Raw genomic sequence first — 27,184 nt, 5'->3', positions numbered from 1 at the left:
AGGCCCGGCGGTGCCCGCAGCAGGCCGGGACGGGCAGCGGGACGCTGACCAGCCGAGCGGCGGCGGCGGGCTCGAAGGCGGCCCCGTTCCACCTCCCACCGTCGCACCGGCCTCCCCCCGGGCCCCCCTGTGCACGGGGGTGGCGGCGGAGACACCTCAGCCCCCCCCGCTCAGCCCTCACGGACGTCCCCGGCTCACCAAGCTGCTCACCAAGCTCCTCACCAGAGGCGGCGCACGCATTCAGCGTCACGACGCCTCACGTCGCGCCGTTAATACGTCACCGAAGCAGCCGCCTCCCCGCGCCGCGGAGCCGGCCGTCTTCCCGCGGCAGCGGCGGCGGCGGCGGCGGCGGGAGGTTACCCGAGGTGACGCGCATGCGCGGTAGATGAGGCGGCCCGGCGGCCGCGGGGCATTGTGGGCAATGTAGTCCCGGGGCCGGGCGGGCCGCGCACCCTCCGGCGAGCCGACGGCGCCCACCGCGCCGCCGCCGCCGCCGCTACCGCCGCCGCCGCCGCCGCCGTCCTCGGCCGGGCGGGGCCGGGGCGGGGCGGGGCGGGGCGGGGCGGAGCGGGCGGCGGGGGTGCGCCAGCCCGTGGCTCTGCGCGGCGGGGGGGGGGGGGGGCGGCGGCGGCGGCGGGGCCGCCGGCTGCGGGCGGTGGCGGCGGCGGCTGAAGGGCAACGGCGGCGATGGGCGCTGTGGGGTGAGTGAGCGGGCGGGGGGGAAGCGGAGGGGTGGGGGGGAGCAGCGATGGGGCAGGAGATGCCGTGCTGGGGGGCGCTGGGGGGGCAATACTGGGGCAGTGGGGGGCAGTACTGGGAGCACTGGGGGGCAATATTGAGGGGCTGGGGGGGCAGGGGGTCAGTATTGGGGTACTGGCGGGGCGGGGGGCACTTGGGGGGGCACTGGGGGGGCGGGGGGATAGTGCTGGTGGCACTGGGGGGGAAGGGGGTGAAGCTCTGGGGGTACTGGGGCAGGAGATGCAGTGATGGGGGGCACTGGGGGGGCAGTGCCGGGGCACTGGGGGGGGGGGGCGGGAGTTGAAGCTCTGGGGGCACTGGGGCAGGAGATGATGGGTACTGGGGAGCAGTGCTGGGGGGCAGCAGAGGGAGCAGTACTGGGGGGAAGGAGGTGAAGCTGTGGGGGCACTGGGGCAGGAGATGCAGCGATGGAGGGCACTGGGGGTACCGGGGGGGCAGGGGGGCAGTGTTGGGGAGGACCCCAGTGGCCCCCCCCCCCCATTCCCCCCCAGTGCCCCGGGTAGGAAGGGCAGAGGCGGCTGACAGAGGGGAAATGCAGCGGCATGGGGGGACGACCCTGCAGCGGGGAGCGAGACCCCCGGGAGCATGGGTGCCCCCCCCCCCCAACAGGGGCACCCCAACCCACCTCCCCGGGGGTCCCGCTTCCCGCTGCTGGGGGAGCGGACGCTGGGGCAGCCAGAGGGGTCTGTAGAGCCAGAGGGACTGGGCTGGGGGGCAGGTTGCCACACTTGGGCCGGGGGGGGGGCGGGGGGCATGGGGAGGTCTGTAGGGCAGGGAAGGCTGCCGGGGCAGGGAGGACAGACGGCGAGGGCGCTGGGGCCGGCGTGCCGCTGGAAGGAGGGCTCCCTTGTTTGGGAGGACGTCGGCCGGCCGGCCGGCCGGCGGGAGCCGAAGCAGGGGAGGGGAAGAGCACCCGGGATCCTTTTGCTGCGATGCTGCGTGCCGTGGCAGCGGAGAGGGATGCGGGCGTTTTTGTAGGGAGCGCAGCGCCGAACAGAGACGCCGCCGAGCAGGCGAGCAGGCCCCTGATGCTGATGTTGTCATCTGTGTCTCTGTTATGTATTATTTCCAGCTGATTGGTAAAGATGGAAAGAGGGAGAGGAGGAGGAGGAGGAGGAGGAAGGAACCTGGGAGGCTCTGGCCTGCACAGGAGCATTTATTCCCAGTCCCAGCAGCAGTACCATTACCCGGCCTCCTCCCAGGGGGGCTGCATGGAGATCCAGGAGCTGGCCTCCAAGAGGGTGGACATCCAGAAAAAGCGATTTTATCTGGATGTGAAACAGAGCTCCCGAGGCCGCTTCCTGAAGATCGCCGAGGTCTGGATAGGAAGAGGCAGGCAGGACAATATTAGGAAAAGCAAGCTGACCCTCTCCTTGTCCGTGGCCGCCGAGCTGAAGGACTGCTTGGGAGACTTCATCGAGCACTACGCCCACCTGGGCCTGAAAGGCGGCCACGGTCACCGGCACGAGCACAGCAACGGCAAAGAGCAGCATCCCCGGAGGCGGCAGCAGCACCCGCCGCCTTCGCCTCCGGTGTCTGTCGGCTCCGAAGAGCACCCTCACAGCGTCCTCAAAACGGAGTACATCGAGAGGGACAACAGAAAGTATTACCTGGACCTGAAGGAGAATCAGCGAGGGCGCTTCTTGCGGATTAGACAAACTATGAGTAGGGGACCTGGCATGATGGGTTATTTTGGCCACAGCTTGGGACAGGAGCAGACAATCGTCCTTCCGGCGCAAGGGATGATTGAGTTCAGGGATGCTTTGGTCCAGCTGATCGAAGAATACGGCGAGGGGGACATAGAGGATCGCCGGGGGGGAGGCGATGAGCCCCCGGAGCTCCCCGAGGGCACCTCCTTCCGAGTGGACAACAAGCGCTTCTACTTCGACGTGGGATCCAACAGGTACGGCATTTTCCTGAAGGTAAGTGAGGTGAGGCCGCCCTACCGTAACACCATCACGGTTCCATACAAAGCGTGGACACGGTTTGGGGAAAATTTTATCAAGTACGAAGAAGAGATGAGGAGAATTTACAACAGCCATAAAGAAAAAAGAATGGATGCCAGAGGGGACAGTGGTGAAGAGCAAGAGGGTCTCGAATAGAGTGCATTGGACTGGCCGTCTGGCAAAATAAACAAAACAAAACAAGCAGAAATTGGTGAGAGGGACTGACCTATAGTAATTTCAAGTTGCCCCATTTTTTTGTAAAGTCCTTTTCCGGTAGTTCTTGCTAACTCCGGTCTGTAACGTTATAGGAGTCTGGTTATCACGTTAAATTACGCCCAAAACATCTCCATATGTCTTATGAAAGTACCAACCTCCTGAGTCCGTATGAGTCAGCTGCTTCGAGTGTTGAAGACTATGGAAGTACGCATATCAGCACAAAAAAAATCCGGCACTCTGACCTTTAAATAGTCTAGATAAGGCTTGTGTTGCACTTCAACGTGATACAAAAAAAAAAAACAAACCCCTAACCAAACCTTATGCTGAAATGTATCGGTTTCTGCTTATGATGGCTTTTCCGGACTGAATTCTGCCCGTACTCGGTCAAAAGGCTGAGCAGCATAGCCGTAGGGCATTTATGACAAAAATCAACTTCACGTGAATTGCTGGTATGTGTATGAGGAGAGGTAGAGGTTTTAAAATTGGCATCTGCTGGTTATTGAGGTTGAAACGATATTCCGTGTGAGTAAAACCTCGATAACTGGTCAGACCTTTATAACATGCTGGTGAAAAGCAGAAGATTTGTTATTCATTTTGTAGTTTTGTGCTGACCGAATAACCCAATTATCCCAGGATAGCAAAGCTCTACTCGAGTGCTAAGCCTTCTGAATTAATGGCAATGAATAATAACCCACTCCTCATCTACGTGTTCTCCCCGTGCGGGGCTGGTGATTTTTTTTATTTTTAATGCATTTGTCCACAATTTCAAAAGGTATTTTTGTATTAGGGTGTTATGGGTTCCAGCAGGCGGCTGCAGAGCGGGTATTCGGAGGTGGAGGGACCGCTGCGACCGAGGCTCCCAGCTTCTCTCCCAAATGTGAGATAAATGCGGTCGTGACGTTACCCATGTGAGGAAAACACCCGGGCGTTTTCTCCTCCCGCTGCAAGAAAGACCTTTGGGGGGTTTGGTGCACCATTAGATTCGTATAAAAAGGCATCTCTCTCTCATACCTACCCGTAGCGTGTTTCGGAAGCTGTGGTTAACGCTGCGTCAGGTTTTCTGTCGTGTTGATTTTACAGGTGTTGTTGTTAGGAGATAATATCTCTGCAGTGCCATCACCCCCTTCCCACCCGCTCAGAGCTGGGACTGTCATCAAGCAATTCGATTCCTGATCGCCCACCACCAGGTTTCAGCGTCCTCCCGCTGAAGTCTCTGTAACGTAAATTTTACATCTCACAATATGAACTCTGCCTGGAGGGAAAATGTGTACGATTACCTGTTTAGGAGGTTGAAGAAAGATTTTTGAAAATTCTTTGTTGTTTCCTAAAACATGAATACTTATAACGTAAGGGGGTTTTCCAGCCCTTGGGTGACCAGCTCCTTCCCCTCTGAAATCAGCGGGAGTTTGATTGAGCTTCAGGTACTTCCAATTACGTGTTGCCCACCTTTAAGATTTTTTTTTTAAGTAGGCATTACTATGTCTAATCAGATATTTGTAATCATTTGAATAGTTTTTTTTACAGAGTGGCCTAGTGTGCACATGGACCAGCTACCTTTCCATGCAACCATTACATGTGGGTTTTTTTTAATCTGTTGAGAAAAGTATTTATCTCCAACCAGACCATTCATCGCTCTTAGTCTGGACCCACCTGCACGCTGCACGGCCACGCTCAATCTGAATGCTATTACCTGTTAATGTCAGTAACCATAACAAGAAAAGTTGGGGAGGCAGGGGTGGGAACCAAGAGGATAATCTGGACTTTAGTTTGGGTACTAAAACTACTTGATCTGTTTTAACTTTAAAAAAAAAAAAAAAGAAAAAAGAAAAAAAAAAAAAAAGCTTGCACCAAAGTCACCAAAGAACCTTTAGGAAAATGTTACGGTTGTGACAAGAAGTAAGGAAGTTAATTTCACTGTTTTAGGTGATTCCCCCTTTAGATAAAACCACACATAGCAGTTACAGCAACCAAGCCTTTGGCTTAGTAGTGTCAAAAACTCCCATCCGTTTCTGCGTAGATCGCTCTTTCAGGTACTTTTTCAACTCTTGGAGAGATGTTCTCGCTCCACCACTCAAACAGCTAGCGGACCGTGATGAATCAGCTGGAGGTTAAATGGGGTACTGGTTCATCGTCGCTCTTAGGGCTTTGGTCCCAATGGTTTTAACAGGTCAATTAAAAAAAAAACAAAACCAACATTAAAATAACTCTACATCCTATTATTGGTGTGAAACCAGAATTTAGTAAATGAGTCCTTGATGCGTACGTTAGCGTATCGCTGACTGCTGCTGCCCATCACAGTGCCTGGAGTAAAAAATTAACTTATATTCCAACAAACTGGAGCTATGAATGTACAAACTTTTTACGCTCTCCTTCCTGTTTCTACATGGCATTCCTCCCCTACGAGCTTGACATCTCCCCGTCCCAGCCTACCTTTGCCTCAAGGGATCATAAAAGCTCCTACGTTGGAATTAGCCTGAGTGACCGCGTGTGTTGTAAGTGATCATGCCTTTCCTGTGTTCCTGTAGCGTTGGTGAGGAAAATACTTGCGACGGGCAAAGCGACTGGAAGGGGATATTTTCTTCACCGTTTTAAAAGAAAAAAAGATGAGAAATGGCTTTCCTTATTGCTGCCCATTTTTTTAAAAAACCCTTTATCTTTTGTTAATGAATTGGCCTTCTGATGGCATTAGTTTATTGTAAATATCACCCAGGAATTCAGCGTCTGCTGGCTACTGGGTCAGGCTCGGTTCTGGCACGCAGGTATCCTGTAGGATCCACTAATGCATTTATTTACTCCCCTGGCGCGGGATGCACCTTAGTATCCAAAACTGGATCGGTATCTTCACATTCATAGCCGATCACCCATGGGTAAACTACTAGCCACGGGTTTCCACCGCAATGGAAAGCACCGATGTTTGCAGATGTTGTCGTTGGAGGGTAATGCAGACTCACTCGAAATGTAGCAATGCAAGACTTTTAACGGTGAGATTCGGAAACGGGTTCCTTGTTATTTTTTGGCAGCGCGTCTTCAGCTTCCGAGAGCGGCGATAACGTGGGCTGCTCGCACGCAGAAGGGCCCATTGAGATGCTCGGGAACGCTGAATCCCTAATGCGTTTTAAATGTTTGTTCCTGATGCCCTGAAACTGCCATGTCCCTTAAACTTGAGAAAACACAAGCTTATTTGCACTAGAAAGAACGGCCAAAAACAATCCTTAGGAGGACAGGGTGAAGAGCACCAGTCTGAACCTCTTTTTCTCATGAGAGAATTTCCTATTCAAGCCCTCACCTCTGTTTCAAAATTGTATGGTCCCGGCAGGAAGTCTGTCAGTTCAATAATTAAATCGTAATGCACTTTATATTGTGTAAATAATACTAGGAGCACATTTCTGCTCCCGCTCTGGTAAGGGGATGCTTCGGTAACGTAGTCTAATGCTCAAAGAAGCCGTCTCGTGCATGCACATGTCTGTTAGAGACCTATCGTACTCGCTTGGTCCAGCTCCGCTCGTATGTTAGAGGAGGACAGGCGCTATATTGAGGATCCTCTCAAACCACCAAGAGTGGGACATTTTTTTTTTTTCAGTTGCGATTTGCAGAGCTGCTGAGCATCCTCAGCCCCAGCGTCGCTGCGGCTCCTCGCCCCTTCTGCAAATCGGGCCCCCGATGTTGCCGCTGAGGCTTAAACCCACGCTTTTCACCTAGAGTCTCGACAAAGCCAAGTCCAGCAGCTCCCTCGTACTTGGCTTTCCCCGCTGCTGGCACAGAAGCTGGGGCGATCCCTAAAAAGCTTATCCGGGGTGGAAGGGGCTGCAGGGGCTTCCCCTGCCTTGTAGCCCCAGGGGGATTTGTGTTGAGTCCAGCCCATCGAGCCGGCTTTCTTGGTAAAGTACAGAGGCAGGGGCACGCTAACGAAGGGTCGGGAAGTGTTTTGCACTGGTGCAGCAAGGGTGACCCACCGGACGCTCCGGAGGGGATGGCAAAACCCGCCGGCGCGGGTTCGTCACGTCAAGTCTGGATGACGGACTTTACCCAGCGAGAAGCTGCAGCGGTTATTGGTAATGTACTCGTCGTCGTAAGTGTTTCTTATCTGTATCCGATATATACAAATTCATATTCGCATATAGGCATTAATGTATTTACGTGAGTATATTGTAGCCTGTAGTAGCTCGTAGTGAAATAATCTTATTTATCTGAAGTATGCAGTCTAAAGAGGGGACGGTTTTCTCCTACTACCGGTCTGGATAAACGCGTTATTTCACCGAGAGCTGGTTGCGTGCTGTTTGTCGTGGCCCTTGTAAGATTTCTGCTTTTAAGCGCTCTCATCCCTTAGGTTTTCAGCAAGGCTGCAAGGGAAAACGTAGTCAAAAGAAGGCAAAAATCTTCCTTGGAGGCGTCGTTGAGGTGAGGTGAGAGCTGTAAGGAAGAGGCAGCTGCAGGTACTGCCGGCCACATCGTGTTTCGGTGTCATTTTACAACCCCTGGGTCTGCAAACCTGTACTACCATGTTCATAAAATCCCAGGTAGAAGTATTAAAAACCCATTCTTCATACAAAAAAAACCCCAAGCAATTACCAAAATCAATGTCAGCACACTTTTTTTCTGCTAAAGATGTTGTAGTCTAATGATAGCACGTTTTTTTTTCCCTGTGGCCTATTGAAGTGGCCTAAACTCAAAGGGAAGGGAGTTGGTATTGGTTAGGAAGCCTACTGCTTGCTTGACTTGCAGCCCTTTTATCCAAGTGTAGTAATTTTTATAGCAGAAAAAGGTTTATTCTTGTGTATTTTAATTGGGCAGATTTTGCACCAGGTCAAAAATTAATTAATAAGTGGTTTTAGTTCCATGCCATTCGTACTTTTGCTGTACGTACAGTATATATATACAATTTATAAAGTAATTTTTGAAGAAAAGTATACCTTCTGTTTAATTTTCTATGCTGCTTCCTCCAAAATTAAAATGCCCTTTATTTTTAATTACTTAATGTGTTGTGATGTCTAAAATTCACCTTTCCCCTCCTACCCCTCCATTCCTTTCAAGTAAAGGTTGTATTTGAAATAAAGAGTTTATCCAAGTAAGAGTGGAAATAAAGGCTACGCTTGACGTATCACTTGCATAAACCCGAGCGAAGCTGTCGCCCCACAGCCTCTGCCGAAACAAATCGTCCCTCTGGCGTTGATCCGGCAGCGTGAACGCTGGCATTGCGGAGCAAAGCTTGTCCAACATATCCAAGATTTCCTGGGAGAGCGTGCTACATCCCCATAGACGCCCGGCAGGCCGGGACCACGGACCTTGTCCCCTCGGATGGGCGTGTTGGTGGTGACTTTAGGTGGGAGCAGATTTCAGCCATCCTCCTCATACCTGCGGATGATGCCATATACACAAGTTGTTTCCCAGCGGTAGGGCATACTCCCCGTTGGGCAGTGGGTATATCATCTTTACATTATTAACGCTAGCATGGTGATGTCTTCTGTTGACCCATCTGTCCTTTCACTTTTATCTGGAGTCGTTAAAATTTCTTTCTGTAGATGCAAAACCAAGCAAATTGGAGCATCTGGAGAAACAAGATTCACCTGTTGGGCTTTTTTCTTCTCTGTAGAAGTGAAACCTGTGGTTCGCGTGAAGGGTCTTGGTTGCCCTCTGCGTCCTACATGCTTGCAGTTCGTTATCGCTTAGCCCGTCAGTGCTGCGAAATCGTGGATGCGGACATTTTGGGGTGATGCCGTCTTGCCTAAAAATGGCTGAATTCTGTCATGACCGCAGGAAAAAAGCCGTGGCCAGGGGACAAGGTGCTTCTGGACTCAGGCATTTTGGAAAAAGCTAAAGGCAGATCTTCCACTGCTCTCTTTCTCCAAAATCTGCAGAAGCTTTCATGGGCTGACACTGATTTTTCTTCCTAATATTTTGTCATGCCCGTGTTCAATTCCCCACTTGTACCTCCATAAAGGCAACAGTATTTTAAAGCATCGAGGTAAAATAAAATATCAGGAACTCCTGATAGATGACATGGATTAAAAATTGGTTTTCCAGAAATGTCAAAGCATAAATTGAGGTTTTAGAAGGCTGACATCGTTTTGGCGTTTCTGTGATGGATGTAATTAGATTGTTCCTTCCGCATGCCGAGTCATCATGCGAAACGTGAACCCGCAGCCTCGGGGCTCTCTTACATACATTAACTTCTAGAAATGTGTACGCTGGATGTACCTTCTGGCCTTTTCATTCTTGTTGGACATATTTTCTGTTTGTACTGTGTCCAGAAGTACTGGCCTAGCCTCGAGCTGCCTGGCTGCCACCCCAATAAAACCGTCATTAACGAATTGCTAATTCATCTTCCTAATTGATAGGCTACCTCAAAACGCTTGGAGTGGCACATGGAAGTTGCTAGCTCTGTACAGAGTAGCCACCATAAATAAAAGAAGATATTTTCTGTCTTTTAGGTGTTTCAGACCCATCCTATGTACTAGTATTCAACAGGGCAGGATAACGGCTCCTGCCTTGGAGCTGTTGATCGGAGATGCAGCCGGTCAGATGGGTTTCTTAACCGCGGTGGGGGAAATCCATCCTGCAGGCAGAAGAAGTTTGCATCCAGCTGTTTCTTCATCTTGATCATTTGCCGCGCAGAGATTAATTGGAGGAAAAGATCGCCCTTCGTGTCGGTTGCTGGAAGACAGCTAAAGCTAAGGCGCTCTGCCCAGCCCCACTAAGCACAGTGCTGACAGAACGTCTGTGAATTTATATGTGACACACAGATTAACATAGAGAGAAGGGAGAGAGGAATATTAAATACATATATATGCATATACATACTCAAAATAGTGATTCGTTTCATGTTTCCAATAGGTCCTTCCCTTCTGAGACGTTAAAATGTTAGCTGTCGTCTTTTATGTTTTCCGTATCAGAGATGTTCAACGTGCAATATGAGCGATGAGATAGATTTCACAAGCAATATCAACATACTATACTATTAATGTTAAATCTTTACACTACAAATCGCATGCAATAGAATCTGCATTTCAAAACAGCAGAGAGTATGTGGGATAAAAGACACGGGTTAACCTCAGGCTCTTACAAGTATTCCCATCTGGTCGTTGTTCTGAGCGCATGTTGTTGGCACGATGCGGAGGGAGAGGGGGAGTAAGAGCAGAGATAAGCGCTTCCCACCGAGGCAGAGGAACGAAAAGGCAGGAGGGGGCGGAGGGAAGCGAGGACAAGATTCGTGCTCCAGGGAATCGCAGAGCATGACGACAGTTTTATCTGCGGTAGGAGGAATAGGTGGCACCGTCAGCGCTGGAGTCCCGCAGAGCCGGGGAAGGAGTGAGAGCCTGGATCCTGACGCTCCTCTCGGGGACCAGAGTGGGTCTCTGGCTGGGTCTCCTTACTCTTTGGGGCACATCTGGCCGGCAGTAACACGCTCTGCAAGCGTCAAGTCTTGCCGACAAACCCATCGGAGCCAAGCAGGTCCGACGGATAGGCTTACTGCTTTTGCAGCTTGCTTTTTGATTCAAGTGGTTTGGCTCTTACTGTGCTGGGAGGCTTGCCCAGGAATACCTGCAGAAGCTTAGGGGAGATACAAGCATTGCTGGCCTGTCAGGTTTGCTCGTGCCATCCCGATTTATGGATGCTCACGGGTGCTTTTCACCGGAGCCTTGCTCCGCACGCTGCGCTGACTGCCTCCTGCTCCGGGAACTAGCCGGGGCTGCGTGACGGAGGGTTATGTTATCGATGGGGCAGCTGCTCTTTTCCATTGCACAAGAAAGGTGTTGGTGAAGGCTGGAAGGGTTCAGAGGGAGAGAAAGCGGCTTTCAAGACACAAACTCCGTGCCTGTTTTTGCAATGGGGTTTGTGTCATTTTTAACAAGACTCCTTGCAGAGGATCACTACATGTATCGCCTTTGTTTTCCTGGGCACCGGCGTTGGTGCTCTGAGGTCTGATGTACTGAAGCTGTCGGTGTTAACAGCTGTTGAACACCGTGCTTTGAACGAGTGAAGTGCTGTAATACTTGCGAGGACCCTGGAAAAGCTGTCAGTATCTCAAGCTGGGCCTCCTGATAATGGAGACTGGATCACTTTGGCTTTATTCTGCCTGTGCCTATGTTCCCCACCGATAAAACGGGGTGAATGATACTTCCCTACCTCAAAGGGTATGCGGTAAAGACGGGTTCCTTTGGCGTTAGAGTTTTTGTGATGATCTGATACTGATCAATACTGATGGTCTCCGAAAGCAAAATAAGCAGAAATTCGGTGTGAAACGTACTGAGTAGATACATATGCAGTGTGTGGAAGGTATGCGTAGGTAAAGCTTGGACTGCATACAGAATGATGAATGAAGAAGAAACCTATATGCTAGAGGAGGAGGGAAGGTTGTAAGAGATGGCGTAATTTAAGCCCTCTATGCATACGTCCAAAGCAGTCAGAAGTAAGGTTACTCAGAAAATCCTTAGTTCTGGCGCTTCCTGACCTTCGATTGCTCAGTTTTCCAACTTTTTTTTTCTCCGCTGTTTCATATGAAGCTATATCGGCGTACTGTTCAGTAACACCGGGTTGTTCAATAGATTTGGGGTTTCAATCCTGAATGGAGTCTAACAAGCCTTGCAAGAGCTCCTCCACCTCCAACTTCCCTTCCAAGGAGGAAAGACCAAAGAAGTTTAAGGGTGAGGACCACGAGAGGACGTTGTAGAAGATGTACTACAGTGGGGCTGGCAGGGACCTCTGGAGAACATCAGATGTGGTCCCCCGTTCAGAGGTGGGACTAGCTAAACCCGACCCGTTCCTCACACTGGTTTTTTAGCCACACTGGTGCTCAGTGGTCTGCAGAAAGTTACAAAGGAGTAACCTATGTGACTCTAAACTTAAATCTGCAAGTACAAGGGTGCCTCTAATGGTACGTTTCAGGGTCCACACGGCAAAAAAAGCACCTATTTTTTCCCCAAATTGAACAACCTGGAAAAAATCTGCTCTTTTAAATCTCCAGTGATAGATATTCCCAGCCTCCCTCCCCAAGCTGTTTCAGTGGTTCAGCCTGCTTACTCTCACATACTTTTCCTGCTGTCCAGCCCGTCTGACCCTTGCTTCCATCTAATTCTATCACTTTTTGCCTTCCAGGCCATTCTTTCGAGAGGAGTTATGGAAACAGTTTGTTCCCTTCCTTGCTGCAGCTCTTTTACATAATTAACGACTGTTGTCAGGTCTCTTCTGCATCCTTTTCTAGGCAAATACAAAGCCTTCCACCAAGGGTAATTTTTAGCCTTCGTCATGTTCTTGTTGCTTTCTGATGAGTCCGTCTTTTTCTTGAATGCAGAATTACAGAATCCAAAATTGGGAGAGGTATTTTCGCTGCAATCTTACCAGCTTCAAGTGGAAGGATTGCAAATGATACAAGGTTTTGTACACCCAGTACGCTGGTTTTCTGCAACAGCGTACTTGCTGCCTCTGGACCAGTTTATAACTCTGCGTCCTCCCAGGTCCTCTTTGGTAGAGCCGCTACCAAGGCAGTCAGTTCTCACTCTCTGTCTGTACAGTAGTTCGTGCCCTTCTTTAATAGTTTTAGAAAATCCGGGCCATTAAAACACGAAAGCGCACATCTTCCACAAAGCTTTGCAATAGAAATCTTTTCTGTATGTGATGGGGCGGCAGAACACCATCTATCATTCATGCCCCTGCTTATTTCTGAATTGGACATAGAAAAAATAGCCCTTCAACAGGCATTCTCCTAAATTCTAAATATCCTCTGAAATACTAAATATTATGACGCTCTCCCCATCTTCATGATAGAAGCAGTAACTCTAGCACTAACAAGATACCTGTTTAATCACAAATGTAAAGAACGCATCTAGTAACAATATAAGCTCCCTGTGCCAATTTGTTTGGAAATACGGGCTTTCCCTTGTGTTCCCAATCTCCAAGGATTGTTACACAAAAGTGTATTTTCATCATGCAATAATGTGAATAGTCACCAAAATATTTACACGAACTTTGCTACGTTTAACTAAGTTTTTGTCTGAATTGGCCCTCCTCTCTGCTTGTTCTGCCTCTCCCGTTTCCTCTCCTACCATCGTCATTCGTGCTTGTGCTCCGTCTTTCCCTCCTCTAACATCTGTGGGCTTTCAGATTTTCTGCAGCATTAGTTTGGCATTGCTGTTACTCGTCTCTTACAAATTGGGATCTCAAAGCAAAACTGGCCAGCACTTGAATTTCAGATTTTTGTGATCTGTCTAGCAGTAAAACACTCCATAGAGGAAGAACGCATTCTGCTTTGGACAGAGTCAGAGCATCTGGTCGTTATTGGGACCTGGAAAAAAAAAAAAGCCCCAAGTGAGCAAGACACTCAGCGTTGGCATTCAGTCAACGTGGCTCTGTCTTCCACGGGGATGTCCCTCCTTCTTCCAGAGAAGTTTTAAGTCCCGCTATTGATTTCCTGGGTGGGCAGCTACCCATTATGTGGCTCAGAAAGCCTTTCGGCTACCTTGTCTTAATGTGGTTGTGTTGCCATCTCCTTCTTGGCTGCGCTGCGAGCAGTGCCCACCCAGCCATGCCAGATAACTGCCTGAAGAACCCAGGGGTTTTGGTTTTTTTTCCAACTCCCAGAAGCTTCAGCCACACTGAAAGCTAATTGGATTTTCCTTAGTAACATTTTTATTGTGAGGAGATCTGTGAGTTTTGTGTAGGTATAACTGTAGAGAAGTTCCTCCTGTTCCATGCAGGTTCTCACCCTGCTCTATAATCACTCAACACGTATATCCGAGCACCTTCCAGAAGTGCATTTAAGCATATGACTAACATCTGTCAAGCCACAGTTGCTCTTTCTTCTCTCTTCTTCCTAGGGGAACGGCTGAATGTGCCAATCCAGTCCTGGTGTTTTGAACATATTATTTATTTGAACAAATTAATTATCCCTGCTGTTCTGCCTTAACGCTGTAAAGGGTGAGCTGAAGCACGTCGTGTGCTGGCAGCAGCAGACCCCGACGGCTTCGCAGCACGGGAGCAAACCAGAGGGCTCGAGGGGGGCAAAGTCCGGCGTTCGCGTCGCTCCCACCGCTTCCCTCGGGAACTGGTGTTGAACTGGTTTGTCTATGGAAGTTCCCCTTCAACGGTTGCTGCTTTGCAAATTGTCATTTTTGCTCTGAGCGTAGCATAGAGGATTTTGCCGTGCTGCTGCGTGGTTGGGAACTACCTGATGTAAAAAGACCGTCTCTCCTCCGGGAAGCTCGCAAGGGGAACCTAAGGCCAGAGACAGCACGTAGGTTCAGGCAGAGGAGAGGTGACGGAGCACTACTCTGAATTAAATGAAACTCGGCGAGCAGTCAACAGACGTATTTCTTTTTGGGATGCATTCACGATAACTGCTTTTTCTTTTCTTCCCGGTTTTTGAACGCTCCTGAGATCTCTGTAGCGCCGGTCAGAACAGATAGTTGTAAGGGAACTGAGCTGCCTCCGAGGGCAGTCTCTTTGCCGAGACGCCAATGAACTGTGAAAAGAGTTTGAAAACTGTAGCGTTGTGCTGGTGCCACTTGTGAAAGAGTTCTTCCCAGCGAGGCATCGCAGCAGGGATGAGCAGAGGCCGTTGACAGCCAAGAACAGAGGGCAAGGCTTTGATTCAGTTCTTTGCGGTAGTATTTATCCTAGATCCTATCACTCAGTTAACGCATGCCGAACGCTTTTCTTCTCACTTCGCCTGTCGTGGCAGGTGCAGGATTATACTAGCATGCCTGTGTCTAGTAGTTAGTCCTCCAATCTGGGAGGGATTTTGGGGCAGACTGCTGTGTTTCTCTGAGCTCCAACGCTTTTGCAAATTCACGACGGTAAATACCAGGGGAAGAACTAAACACAAGGGCCAGCCCTAAAACTTTGTTTGACTAAACCATTTATGTGTTTCTAGCTTCTAAAAGTTCTCTGGCAAGGGGGTTTTGTCAGCTGGTGTCAATTTAACATGTCTGTCTCCTGTTCCACCCCTAATTGTCAAAAATTATTTTGCTTTCAAGTCCTCTAAAGCTGTAGCGTGTCTCCTGTTGATGTGATCACTTTCCTTCCTCTCTGAGATGTAAAAAGTTTTGTTGGACCCTTCCCGAAGGTTGTGCGCACATCACTGTAGTTAGTGGAGAAGGTTTTTAGTTTAAGCATTTTTAATAATCCCCCCCCATCCTGGTGAAATTAGGGAAAGAGTTTTTTGGCTCAAACGCTTACTTATAAAGCTGAGAATAGGCGCCGTGTTTCACAAGGTGAACCAAACCTCGTGCCTCTTATCTCAGAGCGTATCCTTTAAACTGGCATTTTATTTCTTGCTCCGTCTGGTTGCAAAACTAAAGCAGCATGGGTAGCAACCCCTGTAGATGTTTATATGGCTCAATGTGTAGGGACATTTTCCTCTCGCTTTGCTCACAGGGCCCCGTCCTGGTTGTGCTGTTCCTTTTCCCAGTTTGACCACCAAGAGTATTTATCAGTCTGGTTCACGTCTCGTGGGCAAACTGGCTCGAGAGCCCTAAATCAGTTTTTTTCTCAGAAGTTCACCACCTTTTTTTAAGCCCTTGCTTATGAACCTCTCTGGAAATGTTGTGCAAAGCCCAAATGTGCTTCTGTTCCCTCCATCCCTGTGCGTTCGCTAACTGCTGCAGCCGATGTCGGACAAAAAAGATGTGTAGCTGGTTATATTTTTCTCAGGCAGTCGTTTTCCTCTGTGTCTATTTTGGTATGCTTTGGCCTTAACCATTCCAGGGACCAAAGGAATCATGTTCTGCAGCTCTCATCTGCTTCTGCAGCCGTTGCATGGACGGTGGGGCTTTGGGAGCTGTTAACTCTAGGTTGAGGCAGGTTCTTGTGGGGCTTGGGGTGATGCTGCAGCAAAGTAGTAGTTATTTAACCATACAGCCATTCATTCCCTCTGTGATCGTCCTCATGTTGAGTAGGGTTGCTTGAACCAGTTACCTGGGGCAGATTTGGTCATGCGCTTATCATAGGCTAGCTGCTTCCTCCGAACAGCTAGCGTGCAACATCTCGCTTGTAGACAACGTATGACAGCCTCCCCAGGGATGAGTTTTACTGCGTCTTCTACAAGTATTGCTCTGAGCTTAGACTCTTGCTTCTCGCCACAACTCGATGCTGTGCCTGGATCCTTTGTTATGTGTAACCTTAATTTTGTTTCTCTGAACGCAGAAGTAGGCTGCAGTCTGGAATTATGCGTCTTGAGCTAAACGTTGCCAGGATTTCATCCTCCCCGGTACATTTAAATTGGTTGCAGAATAATTGGAGTCGCTTTTTTTCTGTGTGCGTAACAGCAGGGCGCTTCCACATCAGTTTGGGAATCGACCCAAGGGTTTGATGTGGGTTAATAAATTCAGGTACGTGAGATGAGCATACCCACAGCAAAGTAGGTGCGAAGATGTTGAGATAAGAGCTGTGCCTCTGCCAAGTCTCCCGTCTACTCTCTTACAGTCCTGCGCTGGCTCCGGTTGCTGCAGTGGGTGACGATGCAGGGAGCCACCAGGACCAGGGACCATCAGAGCCTGCATGTGGGACCTGGCTCAAAGTGGCAACAGAGACCTGAGCTAGGCAAGGCACCACCGCCCACATGTATTCTATATCACAGTATAACTACAAAGGGAAGGCGTCAGCAGCTTTATCCTGGATACCCCAGGAGCCCAACTCTTTTAGCCTTCCTTTTCTGCCTCATGGGACTTTTAACTCTTGCCTGGTGCTCAAGTGAGGCAGCCACTCTGGAGAGCGTACGGACATTTCTGTCCTGGGATCGGCGTGTGCCAGCGTGCAGTCTGCACGTAAGCTTGCTGCATCCCAGCCCCTGCGCTTGCTAACAGCATTTTCTGCTTACGCAAGCACAGTCATCCCTCAGTGCTGTCGGGGGTGACCCTTGGAGTTAACAAGTGGTAAGTTCCTTCTAGCTATCTTATTAAAAAAAAGGAAGAAAAAAAAGAAGAAGAGGGAGGCGCTGGAGTCACCCGATGAACATTTTCATGGATGCTGCCAGCTTTTAACTGTGGGTTACCTTGGTGAAAGCATATTACAGAGACTTTTCTTTTAAAAACAGCTTAAAACTGCCAGTTTATTTGGCAGTGCATGTTTTGTGCTGATATGCGTGCATCCCCAAGAAAACCCACAATCCAGAGCGTAAGGCAGAGGTGGTGCCCACTTACTCCTCCCTGCAGCAGCACACTGCAGCTTAGCCTATTGCTTTTCTCACCTCTTTTCTGCTTTTAGGAGACACTCTCTAAAGTAGGGATAACTTCCCTAAACGTCCTTATCCCTTTTTAGACAACCCACAGCCTCACAAGGTTTCAACAGCAGCCCACGGTTTCTGAAAGCTTCTCGCCATTTCCAAGATGATCCGAGAACGGGAAGGGACTGCAACTCCAAACCTGGCAAAGATGCAGTCGCTTTTGCTGGCTAATAAAGGAGAAGATGTCACCCCCAAAGTATTTCTGCAAGCCCCCCGAAAGAGGAACAGAAAGTTAGAGGAGCAAGCTCTTGCGACATGAGCCGAGAGGTAAGAGTGAGGACTGAGCCACGGCTGGGACTTTGCAGGCTGTTTTGGAGAGCACAGTGGCTCTCTGGGGCGGACTGGTCTATCACCTCCGTTGTTTGTCTCTGAACCTCCTCCTGAGATGGGCTTTGAAGTGCCCCCCTGCAGAGAGATGCAGCCTTCTCAGCCCCTCTGTGCCACAGGAGGAGAACGAGAAAGCACCAACTGGAGGATCCTCTTTACTTCCTCACCTTCTCAGGCTCTCCATGTAGTGAAGTTCATCCTCCTCCTCCATGCTGCAGCCCTTGTGCTGTTGCAATAAGCCCTAGAGCTGCTCTCTCTGGTTGTTCAAAACCTATGCCGAACTCTTCCTCTCGGCGAGGCTGAAGATGCTGAGCAAAAGAGAACAAGCAAGAGGCTAAGACATGGGTGTTTTTCACTTGCCTCAGCCAAAACACCAGCTTCCTCCAGACCTTCAAGCCTTCCAAGAACTTCCCACCTTTCTAGCCAAGCATTTTGTTTTCTAGAAGAAGAAAAATTGGTAGTTTTGTGCTAGCAATAGCTGGAGTCCTCTTTTACTAGTGAAGGCATTTTCTCCCTCTCCTTTGAATTTTGTATGAATGCAGAAACTAATGTGAAATAAGAGTTGTAATATCGGGAAGGGGGAGATCAGAACAGAGCGTTCCTCTGGATAGGGTTTGATGCAATTTGAAGCTGCTTGTAGAAGATTGGCTGGAAGGTAAAATGATTTGGGCTAAAAAAGCTGATTCTGTTAAACTATGTTAGTGATTCTTTAGTAGATGGTCCGAAATAGCTTTGTCATGACCTCTGACCTCTAGGAAAGATAACCGTATTTTTTATCTTAGATTGAAGGTGCAGTGCATACTGGAAGAAACTTACATTCTTTAGAAACCATCTCAGGATGGCATTTACTGTCGAAAACATTGCATGGAAACTTAAAGAAAACAAACCAAAAATTACACATCTGAATCAACACCAGGTGAGCGTTTGCAGAGCGTTGTCGCTGAGCTAGCCAGCCACGCTGAATTCAGGTTATGTACGAGTTGTAATCCACCTTTCTGCTTTCATGGTGACTCAAAATTTCCGATAAACGCCTGCGTACCGCAACAAGAGGCTGCGATTAGACGAGCAAGGAGCTCCTGTATTTGCAGCACCCTGCTTTGCACCTAGGCTCGATCCATTGACTGCAGAGGTGTCATCCCCCCCCCCCCAGCGAAAGCGGTCCCCTCCGATCTTCCCGCATTGTGTCGGTGCTGCGGCGCCCGTGCAAGGTGGTAGAAGCTGAGGTGGGTGTTGAGTTGGCGGGGTGCATTTCAAGGGCAGCACTTGGTCACCAGCTGTTGTCTAGGATGCTGTGGCTTTTTGTACAGCAGAAAAAAAAAGATTTCTGGTTGAATTTCAAGTTTGGGGACTGTTTTCTGCCAAGCAGCCCCTCCCCCGCCGTTTCAACTGTATGTTATTCTCTTTTTCTTTCCACTGGTCCTGTTACGCACCACTCAACAGCTGCTGCATTTAATCCCAGAAGCTGTAGTTGGTAGCGAGCAAAGTGATCTCCATATAACCTCTATCTTACTCATAAGTGTGCATTATGAAGCTTAACCGATGGTAATAAAATGTTTTGCTTTCAACATGCGGTCCCTGTAGTCCAATGTTCCCGTCTTTAGGCACCGTCATTACAGCAAGGCGATTTATTGGAGTTATTCTGCTGCCCCCCAAGAATGTGTCTCGTAATGCTGGGTACAGGCATCATCGACGTCTAGCAACGCGTGTGGATACGTAGCGAGGAGAGATGGAGAACACCGAGCAGAGCCCTTTCTGCAGCAGCGAGTTGGTGGTACTGGTGGTGGCATCCCCAGGTAGACACAGCAGCTGCGGTCATGAGGTCCCTGTGAATAAATTTGTCACGTACACGTTGCTCCCCTTGACGTGTTTGCTCTTTGATGAAGACCATTTCTTGATGGTCGAGGAAAAACTGCTGCAACGGGAGGACTTGCCGAGGCGCTTGGTGTCTTGCTTGGCTGTGACCCAAAGGTGCAGGTTCACGTCTCCATGAGACAGTTGCGCAGTGCGATCTTGTGTTAGAGCCTTTTCGGGCACTACGGTGGTATGTGGGGGGACAGAAACAGGTTGCATGCCTCCTACTTGGAGTCCTTTTCATCCCTTTCACAACTGCTCTGCAGGTTCATGGTTTTATACATTGTTTTTTTCTTTCCTGCATACAAAAAAGGGCATTTTTATGTCATCCTGCATGATGGATATTTTTGTGCGAGGGGGGAAAAGGTGCTTCTCGTCCACGTTTAAGTAATTATACAAAATGCAGAAAGTCTGCATTTGGAATTTCATTTTGGTTTACACATTATTGATGCTTTTATTGAAAGCATCTTTTCACATATAAGTCGTGTAAAGGTCATATGATTTTCCTTCTCTAAACCGAAAGCATGAATTTCAAAGCAGGGATCTCCAAGCATCATTTCTGTGGTACGGTGGGTTGCATTAGCCCTACAGCTGGTATTTGTTGAACAGGATGCCGTTTCCCATACTTGAAGTTTATAGAGTTTAGTTTCAAAGCGGAATTTCCCAGGCAGAGGACCCCCAGAATTGTAGCAGTACGTACCTAAATATATAGCTTTTTCAAGCAACAATAACACAGCCTTTTCCTGGAGATTGCCATTTTGTAAATAAGCTTCTTCTTGAGCAGCGTGGCTAGGACTACAAAAGATGGATGATTATTTCTTCCCAGAATCGGTCTTCCGCTGCAGGATCTGTTTTTTGTTGCGATAATTAGCATAGAATTAAAAATGGCCCCGCATCTTCAGTTCGCATTATGCCTCCGATACCAAGCGATCTGGGATCACATTTTACTTGGCAATAGGCTTTGTCTGGGAATCACTTCATTCACCGCTGAAAATCAGCATTTAATTGTGGTGCACAGATATCTGTAGGCTTCGACGCAGCAAAAGCCTCCGCCTCCAAAAATAAAACATTGCTTCTAATAAACTTTCAAATGAGGTGTTTTTTGGAGACTGGAAAAGTTGCCAAGAATATTTAGATGAAAAACTAGCATGCTGGCTGAAGCAGGATTTTACAAATGCCTTTAAAATCCACAGCTCAGGCTGAAGGTAAGGTCACGGGCTAGCACACAGCCTTTTCTCCCAGAAAACCTGTAATAGCTTTTCTTTTTAAAAATCGAACAGGGTTGCCAGTCCAGGTGGAGGCAAAATTGCAAGGAGCCTCAGACGTGGCCAATGGTGTGTCCTTAGGACAAACTAAGGCAGCAAAAATACAACATGATGTGAAAACTTCCTGGTGAGAACAGTGCAGGAAATTACTGAGCAATTTGACGCAGTGTCCTAGCATTAGATTTATTATCCACTTCCAAATCATCTGCCAAAAATCCTTACAATCGGAAGACAGGAAAGAACATATTATAAAAAGATGTGGAAAATGAGCAGTTTTGGTACGGGAGTTTTCGCGCTATATGTAAGTTTTCGATACATACAATGTTTGGGTTTGGTCTCAACGTTGAGGTCAACGGTACTTAAACCAAATGTTATCCCAGCACCTACGTGTAGGAAGTGATGATATATGCCAGTCTTGCAAGATCAGGCTTGAATACGGTCCTGCAAGATGCTCCTTTGCCCAGCATAATGCTCAACGATGGCTTTTAATCCTGCAAGACTCCACCATCGTTTATGATAAAGCCGTGGTGTGCCAGCGGGCACACTTCTCCCCCGTAGCGCTTGCTCTCCTTCGCTGATGGACTTGTTCCTCGCCTGGGTGGCAGGGTCGTAGCAACGTACACGCACTTGTGTGCTTTCCCCAGACCTCGCTGGCTTTGGCAACAAGACTGGATATGTATCATTTCAGCAGTTTTCTTATTATCTGGATTGTGGACTGAGATGGTTATGTTTCCCCACCGTACACCTGCAGAAATCGCAAGCCCAGCTCGCTGCGGGGCACCACCAGTCTCGCGCTGCCCTTCCCCAGCTCCCACATCTTTTCCAGGCTCCATTCTTTCTGGTTGTATGTCTGCAAAGGTGGATCTACATCTATAGCCCCTGGATGCGCAACCTTGCTTTTTGCTTGTTTAAATACAGGTCTTTGTGGCAGTAGTGGAAATAAGCGACCTGGGTTTGTAACTCTTTTTTTTTCCCCTGAGGTATCAGTGTTATCTGCTTCTGAAAAACCGTCTCCCTAGTGCTTGCTCTCTGATTAGGAAAATGTCTGCAGCTGTATCTGAAGCATACCCAACATACCCTGCCAACTCCAGCAAGTCAATACTTTTGTTTTAAAAAGAGCTTTCTCCACATAAAAGATTCGTACCCATCTCAGACGCACCAGATGCTGGATCTTGCCTTGTACAACACTTGGGAGAGTTGACGGCGATGCCTGTGGGGCCGGGGGAGCCGCTTAGGCTATTCAGTGACCTTTTTTTTGGAGTGCCTACTGAAACATAGTGAGAATTGAAGGTCTGGTTTCCCCTTTGTCCTTTGCCACTTCTGTTTTGGGAGGAAACACCCTGTTTTTGCAAGCGCTGAGCTGCTCAGATAAGGGGACGAAGGGCACTGCTGGAGCATGTCCCAGCTTGCAAGGAGCCGCTTCCAGCCCAGGGTGAGGACTGGGACCAACACAGACCTTAGCGGGGAGATTTTCTGCACCCTGTTTCCAGTGAGCAGAGTCGTTGCTTTTGCAGCACGAGTATAAAGGTAGGGTTGGGCTTGCAGCTCGATGCAAGGGAACAAAAAAGCAGATGTCAGCAGCTGGAAGAGGTGATGGGGCAGTCGGTGGGAAGCGCGTGTTTAAAGAGAGAAAGGGAAAGTGCCTGACGTCCATCGGGATGAATCCTCCTTTTCCAGTCTCTTTCCAGGAGCGTGCTGATCCAAAGTCCTTCTCCGGAGCATTTTCCTTCATGAAAATGAAGACGGGACGTTAGGAATGTCAGTGTTTACTAGACCACCTTCATTGTCTTGTTCTTGCATTAATTGTCCTTTGACTGGTAGGGTGGTTAAGAGAAAAAAAAACAGCTTAATGCATAGTCAGAAAGCTAAAAAAAAAAAGCAAACCACAAATAAATAGGTAAATAGGCTAACTGTATGATAGCGTGTAAAAGGAGGCAGTCTGTGGTGCGACTCCTCTGTAAAGTGCATGATAAGCATTGGCGAAGCTTGTTGCAGACACTGGGCAGGCTTTCCAGGGTTGCTTTTGCTAGACTTTGAGTATCATAGTTGCAAAGACTCGTAAATGTTCCGAGAGACTCTTGGTTTTGGGGTGGTTTTTTTTTCGTAAGCTGTGACCACTTGCTTTCTGAATGGGTTTGTAGTGATGGAGTTAATGGAGCTGTTCTTTATCGTAACCTAAAAGGTGTCAGTCGTTTGCTCGTATGTGTCCACAAGCTGAGCCGTAGCATTATGCATCTCTCCGCAATGGTGTGATTTGAAGCACTTTTGGTGTGGCATGTGCAGTTGCAGTGCTGTCTGTTTTTAATTTCACCCCTAGCTATCCCCCGCATTTTAGCTGTGTTTTGGACACTGAACCAAACCGACTTTGAAACTAGCACTTTAAGTACTAGTAGTCACTTTGCTTCTGACTATATTGAGCACTGCACTTTTGTAAGTACTATTAGCACTGAGTTTTGAACTGTTTATTTTCCCCAGTCTATTTAGCCTCTTAGGCGCGGTGTTAATTACTTAGGGGCCATCAGAAGATAATTTTGAGGTGTACGTGACCACTGTCTGGTGCCTGACTTCCATTACATATGCATTAGCGATTTTATAAATTAGGGAACTAAACCCATCCAAGCTTATTTGACACAACAGGACGAACATCTAAATCCCTGACGTCCAGGCAGACGTGGTTGTTGTAAACTTTGAGGTCATCCGGAGACCCAAGCGCATGGCTTTTAAAAACACCAAAGATACAGGAGAAGTCTCAAAAGGGATCGGGATGGTGCAAGAATGTCTAATTTACACTTGGAATTGAGCGGACCGCAGGACGCAAAGCAGACCCGGAGTGAGAAGCGTAGGGCAAGACACTCTTGGTTTTGGTACGAGACCCCGGTCTGCATTAGCAGGGTGAGTCCATGGGACAGCGAAGTTAAAACCAGTCTAAGATGCTGGTATCAATAAAGACTGCGCTCAAGCCATTGCAATAAAAGCCATCATTGTGCCTGTACTGAAAGTGCTGTTGAGATTGATTGTGGGCTTAAACTACAAAAGGTATTTTTAAGTCAAAAACCTTACAGATAATTTAGAAAATGGAGCATAATAACCGTGGGGTTTGCAGTTGAATTTGAAAAGCGGTGTTAGGAGTTGATCACGTCTCGTGTTAGGAGGCAGTTCAGATGTGCATCGCTATTCCTGTTAAATTCCTGTGGTATTTCAGTATGGATGGTCAGGGACCAGAACTCCCTTCCAGCAAGAAATCAGTAGGGTAGAGTTTGTAGTAAACATAGTCATAAATCTCTCGGATTTGAAATGGGCTGATGATCCCTGGGATGCAGAATAATCTGGGTTTTGATGTCCCAAACCATCCACTCTCAACCAACTGATGGTGTTTTGCTTCTTTAAAAGCCCTCGTGGGTTTTCCATAGCAGCAAATAAATCACGGTGCTCGCGAGAGTGCTGCGTTTCCTTCACGCTGGGGTACCCGCACTTGGGACTCCTGCTCATCCTTGTTGACGAGCCAATAGTTGATCCAAGTCCTTCTCTGGCGATACTCCTTGACGGGAGTTTCTCCCCGGCGATACTTGATGGATAAACCCCGCCGTTACAGCATGATCAGTTTGAATGGAGAGAAGCGAATTAGGTCTTCTCCTTCACTGCTAGCAAGCTGACATGATGAAAATAACCTTCAGCAACAAAAAAAATAGGTGTATTGGGTTTGCTTGTTGCAGCAGATGGAAGTATTTTTCTTGACCAGCTCCGCTTTTGGTGGCTGTTTTTGCTTGGGTTCAATTCAAGCTTCCTTCTTCGATAGACCTTCATGGGTTTGGGTATTCAGTGGGAGTCGAAGGTGGTTAAAAAACACAAACCTCGAGCAGCCCAAAGTATTATGCTCTTATGTCCTCTATTGTTGGATTTAAAAATGGAAATGTAAATAGAATCCAGATTTTTCTTTTTTTTTTTTTTTCTTTCTCCCCCCAGCCAAATTGACCCTGCAAACCTAGCTTTAAAGAAATACCGCCTGGTGATGTTGCTGCTATATCTGAGCCCCTCAAAACGATAGCAGCAGAGGGGACGGTCTCTTCAGAAAGTACCTCGGTGACTCAGAGTTTACATCCCGCTCACCGTCACGAGGGCATAGGCGAGCCCTTTGGAAAATTCAATCCCCCAGCGAGCTCACTTGAGTTTTTGGAAATTAAGCTTGCAAGAAAGGGGGACGTGGAGCAGGTCTTTTGTTTGTTTGTTTGTTTTCCCCCACAGGTGTAGTTTTTTGCCCCTTGGAGTTGGCATCTCATCCTTCGGGAAGGTAAAAGTAAGCGTTTTCTCCTGCGTGGCACACGTGAGCCCCGAATGCAAAGCCTAGCACAGCACCTCTCGCTTTGGAAGCACCTTTTAGGCGGAAAAAAGCTCTTGTAGGGATTTTTTAGTTCTTTGGGCTTCAAGATGGCTCATGGGAAGCGCATTGTAACGACACACAGGCAATGTTTTACCGACCTTTTCTTTTTCTCCAAGAGAGACTTTTTAATTCGCTTCAACAGTTTAGAGTTTGTTTCCTTCAAAGGCTTTTTGGACCCATGCAAATGCCCTTGAAATGAGTCAAGTTTATCAAAACAAATTGTGCATTGCAGGAAGCAGTCTCAAAATGCACACACACCCATGCACCTATCCACGTGTACGTGCATGTGTGTATGTGTGTGTTTACATAGAGATAGATATATTATTTCCCCAACCGTTCCTTTTTTTTTTGGGTTGGTTTGTTTTTTGGGTTTGTTTTCCCCCGTCCCCCAAGATATTAACCAAAAGGTGTTTTGAAGTCATGGCATGAAAACTCCTAAATGTAAATCTGAGTACCTTGTGATGCTAATTAACAGTTTTTTCTGAAACTTTATGTGATGCTTACTATTTTTCTTAGGAAGTTTTGTTTAATGTTAGATCATTGTTCTGGAGGATGTTGGTCCTACTGGCATTAAACTAATGGAAATAAAATGCATGTGTTACAAGTGTAGAAACGGTGAAGAATTAAGTGTGAACTTACTGTACGATACCGATTCTGTTTTCAAACAATCTGTTTTGCTGTTCAGTAGTTGACATATGGAAATGCCAATGTACTGTAATTTAGCACTTTTCTAATGGACCCTGTTCTCACTACGCCCGAGGGAAGAAGTGGGTTTGGCGTGGGGCCGTCCGAACTCAACCTCTGAACCTTTTCTGCGTGTTTCGGCACCAGAATTGGCCAGGGGGAAACTCCAATTTGAGGTTTTCTCATCGGTTCGGTGGCCGGTGTGGGGCGGAGGGGCGGTGGCTCTCCATTTCCCTGGCCAAATCAGGACAATCTGGGTGAAGACCTCGCTGCGGGCAGATGGACTGGCAGCATCCCGGTCCACCAGCACATCCCCGCGGGAGCCAGGCTGGGGATGGGCTGTCTGAGCTGGGGTGGGACAGACATGCGTCTGAAAAGCAGCTGAAGCAATCCGCAGACCCTGAAACGAAAAGGCAGAAGGGTTAAACTACCAGCCACCTCCCTCCAGCCCAAAGCCTCCTTTCCTAGTGTTAACAGGGTGCAAAGTGTTACTTGTCATGTACTGTACTGAAAGGGTTAATTGATCAGTGACTGTATTGTACTGTATGAAAACTCATGAATTGCCTTGTATTGTTTCTAATGGACTGTACCATGTCCCCCCACCGCCCATTCCCAACCTGTCCCCAGGTTTTCCAAATGACGCATGTTATCAGTTAGGTCCTCCAAACTCTCTGGTGCTAACTCTTCTGTATCCGATGGTGCTTCTGCGGATGCTAACTGACGACATGCCGATCCAGAGCTTGAAGTTCACAACGTCTTTATTGTCTGTTTGTATGAAGTCGACACACACACGCACGCTCACGAAAGAAAAAAAAAAGATAAACTTGAATTTGTTTCAAAGCATCATTGACAATCTAATGTTTTCTATGTCTGCTTTTATTTGGGATGGCTTTTCTAGAAAGCAGCGCGCCAGCACCTTCGCACCAGGAGGGGATTTCGTCCCGTTCACGCCGCGGCAGCTCCTCCGGCATCCGAGGTGAGCTGCTCCCTCGCTGGCTTTTCAGGCTCGGCCGCGGGAAGTCGATCCATCAGGAGCCAGCGAGGAAGAGGAGGTGCAGGTGCCTTCAAAGATGCCTGACCCTAAAAAGCAGCCGGCATCCCCGTGACCGCCCCATCTGTACGTAGGTGGTAGGTGGGCACCGAGGGTCTCGGAGGGGAGGAACCTGCCCCTTGCTTTGTGGCAAGAATTGGCTTTTTATGAGAATGGAGGCAGAAAATTGAGTCAAGGGGAGCCGGAGCTCCCAAAGGCACCTTCATCTCTTTCCGGCATCGCTCATCTCCACTGGCAGAGGAGCCGCCTTCCGAGCGTGGGGTTTTGCAGGTGACACACACCTCGGATGGCGTGAACTGACCCATCCCCTCCCAAACCTCCCCGTCCCCGACGCGAGCTGCTTTTTGGACAAAATAAAATCTGACTATATTTTATATCGATTTGAAAACAAAGTCTGATATTTACCCCTGTTCTCAACGGAATTTGCATATTGTTGTTTGCCACGATACTTGTTCTGTCTTAAAATAAATTTGCTTACTTGTGTAGTCTTAA

At 48.4% G+C, this 27,184-nt stretch overlaps 1 protein-coding gene across 7 annotated transcripts; it reads left to right on the top strand.

Annotated features, from left to right (window-relative positions):
* The first annotated feature begins 623 nt into the window (after positions 1-623).
* Positions 624-27,184, top strand: PURG (purine rich element binding protein G). Of its 7 annotated transcripts, XR_008238974.1 has the most exons (4): positions 624-701; positions 1,832-2,662; positions 17,172-22,106; positions 22,257-27,184. XR_008238974.1 is itself a non-coding variant. In XM_052812901.1 (3 exons), exons 2-3 carry the CDS (start codon positions 1,845-1,847, stop codon positions 17,305-17,307), a joined length of 954 nt encoding a protein of 317 aa, XP_052668861.1. In that variant the 5' UTR covers positions 624-701; positions 1,832-1,844; the 3' UTR covers positions 17,308-27,184. The 7 variants fall into 7 exon arrangements, 6 of the variants coding, with proteins under 6 accessions (XP_052668861.1, XP_052668879.1, XP_052668886.1 ...); XM_052812901.1 differs by having other exon boundaries at positions 17,172-27,184; XM_052812919.1 differs by having other exon boundaries at positions 1,832-2,681; positions 17,172-27,184.

The sequence above is a fragment of the Harpia harpyja genome, chromosome 2, assembly GCF_026419915.1.
Source record: "Harpia harpyja isolate bHarHar1 chromosome 2, bHarHar1 primary haplotype, whole genome shotgun sequence".
NCBI lineage: Eukaryota > Metazoa > Chordata > Aves > Accipitriformes > Accipitridae > Harpia > Harpia harpyja.
The sequence above is the reverse complement of the archived record's forward strand: the minus strand, read 5'-3'. Positions and strand labels throughout refer to the sequence as shown.

Excerpts from the sequence above, each read along its gene's own strand:
- PURG (XM_052812892.1), top strand. The coding sequence starts at position 1,845 with ATGGAAAGAGGGAGAGGAGGAGGAGGAGGAGGAGGAAGGAACCTGGGA.